This window comes from Triticum aestivum, chromosome 3B (assembly GCF_018294505.1).
Source record: "Triticum aestivum cultivar Chinese Spring chromosome 3B, IWGSC CS RefSeq v2.1, whole genome shotgun sequence".
In the NCBI taxonomy this organism is placed as follows: Eukaryota; Viridiplantae; Streptophyta; class Magnoliopsida; order Poales; family Poaceae; genus Triticum; species Triticum aestivum.
Window position 1 is genome coordinate 134,798,895 of NC_057801.1, and position 9,672 is coordinate 134,808,566.

At 42.1% G+C, this 9,672-nt stretch overlaps 1 protein-coding gene across 3 annotated transcripts; it reads left to right on the plus strand.

The window, feature by feature from the left end:
• Window positions 1-3,208: 3,208 nt before the first annotated feature.
• LOC123068999 (protein LOW PSII ACCUMULATION 1, chloroplastic) lies at window positions 3,209-8,877 on the plus strand. 3 transcript variants are annotated; one of them, XM_044491714.1, is made up of 9 exons: window positions 3,214-3,553; window positions 4,295-4,398; window positions 4,716-4,851; window positions 4,987-5,218; window positions 6,218-6,375; window positions 6,464-6,649; window positions 7,055-7,155; window positions 8,316-8,412; window positions 8,540-8,877. In XM_044491714.1, the coding sequence occupies exons 1-9, from the start codon at window positions 3,296-3,298 to the stop codon at window positions 8,612-8,614; spliced, it is 1,347 nt and encodes a 448-aa protein (XP_044347649.1). In that variant the 5' UTR covers window positions 3,214-3,295; the 3' UTR covers window positions 8,615-8,877. The 3 variants fall into 3 exon arrangements, with proteins under 3 accessions (XP_044347648.1, XP_044347650.1, XP_044347649.1); XM_044491713.1 differs by lacking the exons at window positions 8,316-8,412; window positions 8,540-8,877 and adding an exon at window positions 7,289-7,983 and having other exon boundaries at window positions 3,209-3,553; XM_044491715.1 differs by lacking the exons at window positions 8,316-8,412; window positions 8,540-8,877 and adding an exon at window positions 7,284-7,983 and having other exon boundaries at window positions 3,211-3,553.
• Window positions 8,878-9,672: the final 795 nt, after the last annotated feature.

The following is a 9,672-nucleotide window of genomic DNA, read 5'->3' on the forward strand; positions in this document are numbered from 1 at the left end:
GCTCTCGTAGGGAGACGGGAGCGGATCCATAGTGGTGTATTGATATGGTGGATATGTGGACTCGTGTGCGCCACCTCAAAAGAGTTACTTGCAGTCGTAGTTCAGGATAGCCACCGAGTCAAAGCTGGCTTGCTGCAGTTAAACCCCACCATCCCCTTTGTTGATAATGATGCATATGTAGTTAGTTCTGATGTAAGTCTTGCTGGGTACATTTGTACTCACGTTTGCCTATTTTATGTTTTTGCAGAGAGACTTCGGTCTCACTAATAGTTTCGCGTGGACTTCGACGTTTAGCTTGTTACCTCAGCTACGATCTTGTGCCCCGGCAGGATCTGGTAGATAGTCAGGCTTCTCAGCCCTTTTCAGTTATAGATGTCTGTACCCAGACATGATAGCTTCCGCTTGTGCTTTGATTTGTATGCTCTGATTGTTGGGTCATGAGACCCATGTTTGTAATATCTCGCTCCTCGGAGCCTATTGATAAATTACTTGAGTCTAGAGTCATGTTGTGATGCCATGTTGTGTTTGCACATAACGAGCATATTGTGTGTATGTTATTGAAATGCTTGGTATGTGTGGGATCTGACTATCTAGTTGTTTATCTTTAGTAGCCTCTCTTATCGGGAAATGTCTCCTAGTGTTCCACCGAGCCATGGTAGCTTGCTACTGCTCCGGAACACTTAGGCTGGCCGGCATGTGTCCTTCTTCGTTCCTGTGTCTGTCCCTTCGGAGAAATGTCACGCGATGAATACCGGAGTCCTGTTAGCCCGCTACAGCCCGGTTCACCGGAGTCCTGCTAGCCCAGTGCTACAGCCTGGATTCACTCGCTGATGACCGACACGTTCGATGCTGGGTCATGGATGCCTGTCCCTGTAAGTCTGTGCCACTTTGGGTTTACGACTAGCCATGTCAGCCCCGGGCTCCTTATCATATGGATGCTAGCGACACTGTCATATACGTGTGCCAAAAGGCGCAAACGGTCCCGGGCAAAGGTAAGGCGACACCCGTGGGAATACCGTGCGTGAGGCCGCAAAGTGATATGAGGTGTTACATGCTAGATCGATGTGGCATTGAGTCGGGGTCCTGACAGGGGGTCTCGGTATTGAAAATCTTGAAGTCAAGAACAGATGTCTTCTTAGTAAGTGGTTGTGGAAGTTGTCCGCCGGGACTGAGGCCATGTGGGCGCAGATCCTTCGTAACAAGTACCTCCAAACTAAAACATTGTCCCAGGTCGCAGTCAGGCCGACTGATTCGCCTTTCTGGAAAGGACTAATGAAAGTCAAACAATCTATGTTCAACAGGACGAGATTTGTTATTGGAAACGGTACAAGTACCCGTTTCTGGGAGGATACTTGGCTTGGTGAATCACCTTTAGCCATTCAATATCCGTCTTTATATCGGATTGCTCAACGACGTGAGGTGTTCGTGGCAACGATATTCCAATCTATCCCCCTTAATATTCAGTTTCGGCGGTCGCTAGCGGGCAATCGTTGGGAAGAATGGCTTCATCTAGTAAGGAGACTAATGGAGGTTCAACTTTCTCACCGACCCGATGTATTGCGTTGGAAGTTGACTAGATCTGGAGTATTTACAGTTAAATCAATGTATATTGATGTTATTAATTCGACTGATATTCCAACTTCTAAGTTTGTTTGGGCTGTCAAGGTGCCTTTAAAAATAAAAGTGTTTATGTGGTTTGTCCATAAACAAGTTATTTTAACAAAGGACAACTTGATTAAACGCAATTGGACAGGTCCTACTAGGTGTAGTTTCTGTGATCGGGATGAGACGATTAAGCATTTATTCTTTGATTGCCCGTTGGCTAGAGTTCTTTGGCGGACGATTCATATTGCTTTTAATCTTCCTCCACCGACTTCTGTCTTTGCTTTATTTGGGACATGGCTTCATGGGGTTGGGCCTGTTCTCACAAGACATATTCGGGTTGGAGTTTGCGCTTTGTTATGGACTATCTGGAATTGCAGAAATGATTTGGTTTTTAACAGAACATCACGGATTCATTTTTTGCAGGTTATTTTCCGAGCTACGGCACTAATCCGTTCATGGTCGCTACTCACTCCGATGGAGGCCAGGGAGCATTTGGTTACTGGATCTATCCATTGGGAGATGGTCGCTCGGGATATCTTCAACCGGTTTGGATGGCGGTCATGTAATAGGATAGGCAATTAGTTTCCCTATCTATTGTTAGCCAGCCGGTTGTGGCATCTGTTTTGGGCTAGTCTGTATATCTAGCCGCTTGGAGCTCTGTGTGAGTTGCATTTCTCTTTTTTCCTTTTGGTTTAGCTGGAGACTGTGGAACCTTGTTGGCACTTTTGCCTTTTTTTAATAAGATGGCCGTATGCATCGTTTTGATGCAGAGGCCGGGGAGCCCCCCTTTTCGAAAAAAAATGTAAGCACTGATCCTCAAAACTGGATATGGTTCAGATGTGAATGTCCAGATCGGTGTGATGTCCATCGATGCCGGCGAGGCGAGATAGGAGAATCCGGGAATATTTCACTTTGGTGGAGGCACCTGACTTGTTTTCCTCGATGATGAAAAGACAAATAAAAATGTCATTTTGGAATTAAAAAATGCTTATGAACATACTATCAATGTTGCATATATTGCGAGAAAAGCAAACACCAATTTGAACAATTTTCATTCCATTCCATTCCACCAACCAAACAACGAGATGTAACCGTTCCATTCCACTACATTATTATACCAAACATAGAGACGGAACCGTTCCATGGGACCATTTCATCCCATTACACTTCGTTCCCGAACCAAATACATCCTAACACGATGATTTTTCCGACTATCAACTGCAATAAAGTTTGCCCGACTCCGATAAGGGAGGGGTGATGACGACGGTGCGCAAAGGCGGTCCAGGTTGTAGTGTTCGCTAGGTGGTCTGTGAATCTGGATATAATTTTATTTCTAGTGGTTGTTAAATACTATCTCTGTATCAAAATATTAGATGTTTTTAAGGCTAAACTAAATAAAAAATGTCTTATATTTTGATATGGAGGGAGTAGATAGGAAGTTTTATAAGAAAATAAAGTCAAGTGTAAGAGCATGAAAGGGATTTTTATAATTTAAGTAAGAAAGATAGGAGTGGCGTGGTTGATGAATAAACTCTTCCTTCCCGCAGAAAAAAGAGGAACAAATTCCGATATTAAAAAAAAACAAATCCTCCTCCACGTGCACACCCTACTGCCGGAGAACAAAAAGTGAGAACTACCGTCGGCAGGATAACGTGGAAGACGACCACCTCACCATCCCTCCGTAGTCGCAATGGCGGCCGCGGCACTCCGGCCCCACCTTTCCCTTCTCTCGGCTGGCGGCGGAATCCCCAACCCCACGCTCCAAACTCTATCCTTCGTCGCCCCCCTCCTCCTCCGCCGCCGCTGCCGCCGCCGCAGCAGCGTCGTTCTCTCCAACGCCTCCTCGTCGCCCCCATCCCCGCCTCCTTCGCCGGAGAAGGAGGCCGAGGCGGCTCCGACGGCGGAGTCGTGCGTCAACCTCGGCCTCGAGTTCTTCTCCAAGGGCAGGGTAAGCGAAGCTGATTCCAAGGCGCATTTTTTCCAACGTTCATGTCACACGGGATCCTTATTGTGTAAACGAAGGAAGTGTATCAGTATCAGCTAGTAACTGTACGGCAATTCATTAGCTCTTCAAGATGATAGGTACGTGTCAGTTTGGAATCTGGATGCAGGAGCTACTCCAGTGACAGTGAAGATGTGCAAGTATTTAGCAGCTAGTATTTTTTTTTTTGTTGAAAGAGATTTAGTAGCTTTTAGCTAGAGCTTAATCAGGCCATCTTAGGATTGTGTTTCACTCTATGTTATCCATTGCATTATGATTGGGGTGATCTTAAGTGAGTTAATGCCAGGTTTGGGTGTATAAATTGGGTTTCTCTTGGTTATCTCAACGAAAAAATGTTTGGAAACTACCTTCATCAGGAGAATAATTATAAAGCTACTGATCATCATAGTATTGAGCTGTCACCTTAAACGGCTACCAGTGGTGCCTGGTAGCTTGGTGTTGAGCAGGCATAAGATCGAAAATTCATCCTCTGCTAATAATGGAGGTTCATACCGTGATTGAATTAATGCCTAGGTCACTTTATGATCCCATAAATACATTTCTGAAGTTGAGTTCCTTCTAGGGTTGATTGTATAAGCAAACTCTTACATGGATTTAATTGGAGAGAATCATTTTGAATCGTTGTAATGCAGGAGTATCTTCAAGCATTCTCTGTATTCTCTTTTCATTTTTTTGTACATGTCACAGGTGAGGGATGCACTTGAACAATTTGACAATGCCCTAGAGCTGAATCCAAATCCTACCGAAGCCCAAGCAGCGTTCTATAACAAGGCATGCTGCCATGCATACAGGTGAGGGCACCTATGATACTATGGCTGGAGTTTCCATTATGCACATGTTGTACTCATTTAGGCTTGTTACCAGCACTTTTGTGTCTGTCAGTACTACTTTTTCAGCTCCACTTCACTTGAATGTATCAAGGCAGCAAATTGCTGGAACTCACTATTAGACAATATGTAGAAGACAAGACGTTAGCATATTTTGGATAGTATGAATGTTCCACTGTTTAGATTCTCTGATGGCATTGTTAAGTTCTTTGGTGAATTTATACATTTTTTATTTCCTTATTTATTTTATGTTCCTTTTGTGATGCATCTGTTTGGACCAGGGAAGAAAGCAAAAAAGCTGCAGATTGCTTGAGAATAGCTTTGCGAGATTACAATCTCAAATTTGGTACAGTACTTAATGATCCAGACATGGCGCCATTCAGGGCATCACCAGAATTTAAGGAACTTCAAGAAGAGGTAAGGCTTTTTGCTTAATTCACTGCTCTGCTATATGTTGGATACGAAATTTATCTTCTAATCATAGTTGACATATTAATCCCACCAGTTCGATGTCAGAGATTTGATCCCTTGCATTTTCTAATTTCATTTCAGGCATTACGTGGTGGAGAAGATATTGGTTCTGGGTTCCGAAGAGATCTAAAGCTCATTAGTGAAGTACAGGCACCATTTCGTGGTGTCCGGAAGTTCTTTTATGTGGCGTTCATTGCAGCAGCTGGAATTTCAACATTCTTTACCATTCCCAGACTTATATTTGCACTTCAAGGTGGTGATGGTGCTCCAGATTTTCTGGAAACGGCTGGCAATGCTGCCATTAATATTGGAGGTAAACTGACACATCTTCAAAGAATGGTGTTGCAAAGAGTTAGGCAGTGTTCACCTGACAAATTTGTCCCCTCATTACATGGCAACAGTTCATCTTGTTGCATACTAGTAGCATTAGAAGAAAAACCATCAGCAATGACTTTGTTTGTTGTTCTAGTTGGATTTAGGGTGTTGTCAACCTAGTCAGTCGAGGCATCAAACCTACATGAAAATTTCCAAAACAAAAAGTATGGAAATACTTCAAATTACAGTAACTTTTTTTTTCAATCTAAAGTCCAGACTCATTATGAGTAACGAAAATATATCGACAAGTAACGAATAAAAACCATGGCAAGCGTTACTATTCATGGCAGGCTTACTTATTTCCTTTCTTCTAATTCACTTCAAGTTGTTGAAATTTAAATATGTGCCACAACACCTTTTTACTTCTTGCAAAGAAAAGTTAATAGACTACATCACAAAAACAAAAGGGGGAAATAAGAATGACAGTTTATATGTTGGTGTGGTGTCCCAACTGAAGCCAGGTTGCATGCTCCACCTCCAAACAAATATAGTAATTGACTTTTCATTTGATTCGCCAGTATATTAAAGCATTTGCCAAGTGTTATGTTCATTCCTGATGGTTGGTACTTGGCACACGCCTACACCAATGCGTCCTTTTAGGATATCTTGGGGACCATCTTATATATTTACTCTTAGATGCTTCAACATAAAAATGCACTATATAACTCTGTATTTGTTTACTGGTAAATGTATTAGCATTCATCAATGCTTACTAGCTACCACTGGAATATGAAAATGCAAAGAACAACTGCTATTTCATTTCAGTCCTCGTTCCCTGAGTTGTGCATCTTGTAGAAGTTCATACTAATGAGATTCCTTGGCTCAATTATTGTTTTTCTGTTTCCTATATTACAAGTCAGTCATTTGTTAAATAATTCTTATTTATGTTGTTTGTTAAACTTCAAAAATAATCAATCTCTGGAACAGCACTCTGCAGGTATTGTCGTGCTCGTGGCTTTATTTTTCTGGGAAAACAAGAAAGAAGAAGAGCAGATTACAAATATCTCTCGTAATGAAACCCTTTCAAGGTTACCTGTGCGTCTGTCAACCAATCGCATAACTGAACTTGTGCAACTCCGGGACATTTCTAGGCCAGTTAGTATAATTCTTTTAGCATCTTTCAAACTTGCTACATTTCTTTTAAATTTTCATTAAGTGACCAGTGGATTAAGTAGTATTGTAGGTTATATTGGCAGGTTCAAAGGCATCTGTTACTCAAGCAATGCAAAGAGCTGAGAGGTACCGAACTGAACTGCTCAAACGAGGCGTTCTTCTAATTCCTGTGATCTTTGGTGCTTCACTAAAAGTCCAAGGCAAACCAAAAGGCTTTGGTACTACAAGATCTGCTGCATCAGCTCCTTCAATTGGGGTTAGACCATTCTTACATATCTACTAATCCAAAAACTCTCACATGCTTCTTAGTTTGTATTTTCATACGGAAAACTTGGTACCTTTTATTCAGTTTCATGCACCAACCAGTAGAATCAAGAATACAAACAGGTGGTGAAGGTCGGGCTATCCACATACTTCAACCCCTCTCACGTGTGGCTCAAAAAGGCCTAAAAGTGGACAAAAAGAGGGCAAGCATTTTTTTTATTTTAACTGCGAAAGCCGAGACTTGAACCCAAAACCTCTTGGCTTCTAAAACCATATTAAGTTTCATGCACCAAACGGTAGAACAAAAAGTCTGAACTGTTGAGAAGGTTGGGCGATCCACATATACTCGAGCACCTTTATCTTTTTGATAGTACAATGCAACTTTTTTTTTGGGCAGGGTGACTTTGAAAAACGTACTGAATCTATTGCGGCAAAATCACGACTCAGAGCTGAGGTTCGATTTAAAGCTGATATTGTCTCTCCAGAACAATGGGAAAGGTGAATTTTCTTTCCTTCGTCCTGTACTGCATAATCTGTATTATGTTGATATACGCGATATAGTTGGGGTAGCACCAATTGAAGAGAAGCTTGTCCAACATCGTCTGAGATGGTTTGGGCATATTCAGCGCAGGCCTCCAGAAGCTCCAGTGCATAGCGGACGGCTAAAGTGTGCGGAGAATGTCAAGAGAGGGCGGGGTAGACCGAATTTGACATGGGAGGAGTCCGTTAAGAAAGACCTGAAGGATTGGAGTATCACCAAAGAACTAGCTATGGACAAGGGTTTGTTGAAGCTTGCTATCCATGTGCCAGAGCCATGAGTTGGTTGCGAGATCTTATGGGTTTCACCTCTAGCCTACCCCAACTTGTTTGGGACTAAAGGCTTTGTTGTTGTTGTTTAAGCAACTGTAGAATAATTTTGCATGTTCTTACCATTTCAACATAAGAGATCAACATAAATTACATGCACTAGTCGTGAACCCATGCATTCACAAGGTTGGGCCTGTATTATGAGACATTTTATGTATATATGTGTGTGTGTGGTATATGAGGAGCAAGAGTACATACTCCCAGGAGTACATAACCATTTTCCTATATTTATATAAATATTAATTATATTTGCATACTTCAAGTTAAATATAATAAAAAACATGATTAAAAATAGTGGTGGAGTCAGGATTCTACTTTGAAGGGGAGCGAGAAAATGCATGAGTTCCTGTTCAATCTTAGCATTATAAATGCACCTTCAATTTTTGGTATATAAAAACAAAGATTGTTTAAAAGGAAATACTTAATTAATAAATCCGATCACATACTATGGTATAATAAAACAAAGTTAAAAAATCATGAGATCCCTGGTAAAATATTTGTGCCTCCGCTGCAATGCATGGGCCATTATCTAGTTACTGTAACATTTGTAGTTGTGTATGAACATCTGTCAAGTTAGAGCTTGTCTTTGTTGTAATATACATTCGCTCTCCAGATTTGCAGATTTACCAGCTTAACGCCTTTTTTGTGTCCTATACTACACCTTTTCTAATGGTGTTAGCATGGTTGTAGTTGTAGGCTTGTAGCAACACAAAAACTCACTTCCTAAAATTTTGGTGGCATCAGTTTGTTACCTTTGAGGTTTACATGACATCTACTTGCTTGTGGACCAGTTTGATACGTGACCAGCAAGAATCGGAAGGTGTCACTCCTGGTGAAGATGTCTACATAATTCTCCGTCTTGATGGTCGTGTGAGAAGATCTGGAAGAGTAATTCTTTTCTTTGGGTTTATTTGGTTGGAGTTAATCCTATTGATACTAGAATGAATGAACTAAAATCTAACTAAAGTTAAGATTAACGGTAAAAGTTACGATTGATTGTTTTCTTTTTTTGCAGGGCATGCCAAACTGGAACGACATTTTGAAGGAATTGCCACGTCTTGAAGATTTGCTCAGCAAACTTGAACGATGAAAAAGATGTGTATACGGGTTTAGTTTTCTTCTTCATGCCCTTCATCTTTGTGAAGACCGGGACACTATTTCGTTGCACAGGGATTGAACATCTTGTTTAGTAAGATTTCGGTGTAGCTTCTTTTCAGTTCTCTTTGCTACGCAAAAAAATTGATGTGGAGGCCTTATTTCTCTAAGAAGTGAGGTCCTTGTGTGCCAGATGAGAAAATGTACACAACATTGTAATTACAGCAGAGGATATATTAACAAACCAATAATTGGGTCTGTTTTTTTTGTAAAAGATGAAAGGTCCCAAGCAAAAATACAAAGGTGAACATGATTATCCAAAATTTCTGAATTTTTGGGGTATCAAATTTGATTGACCATTCTACTCATGTGTGAAGTTTCATACAATGAAGAAATTTGACCTTACTATTCAGTCAAACATTCGAGTATAGCTTTTATTTTGTCATTTTTTTGCTAGGAATACCATGACGTCATTTCTTCGTGAAACTTCATACACGAGTATATAAGTTGACCATTGCGGTTTATGGCCTGGCTGACCATCGCCGCTCAGAGTCCTTCCTCGGTGAGCTCTGCACAAAGGTGGCGGTCGCCCAGCTACCGGTTGTGGTAGGAGGTGATTTCAACCTCATCCAGTCGGAGGAAGACAAGAGCAATAATTTGGTGAACTTCCCTTGGATGCAGATGTTCAATGACTGCATTGCTGACATGGGGCTTCACGAGCTCAATCGAGTCGGGGCCAGGTTTACTTGGACAAATCGATAAGTGGAGCCGACTCGCTCCGTTCTCGATAGGGTCTTCGCCTCCCCTGAGTGGGACATTCGTTGCCCCCTAGCTTCGCTCCGGGCGATTACGCGGATTGGCTCAGATCACGTCCCCCTACTCTTCTCTTCGGAGAATGAGCGTCCTCCCCTACCGCCCCGATTCCGCTTCGAAACCTTTTGGCTGCGCCAGCCTGGGTTTTCCGCCGCGGTGGGTGCACGGTGGCGTGAGGCGCGTGAGGCCCCCCATCGATCCCTGTCGGCCGTTGACAACTGGCACTTCTGTGCCAAGCGG

What these genes read in the sequence shown, in the direction of transcription:
- LOC123068999 (XM_044491713.1), top strand. Translation starts at nt 3,296, where the DNA reads ATGGCGGCCGCGGCACTCCGGCCCCACCTTTCCCTTCTCTCGGCTGGC. An exon ending in AGTTCTTCTCCAAGGGCAGG is followed by an intron (nt 3,554 to 4,294) that starts GTAAGCGAAGCT and finishes TACATGTCACAG; the next exon opens with GTGAGGGATGCACTTGAACA. An exon ending in CATCAGCTCCTTCAATTGGG is followed by an intron (nt 6,650 to 7,054) that starts GTTAGACCATTC and finishes TTTTTTGGGCAG; the next exon opens with GGTGACTTTGAAAAACGTAC.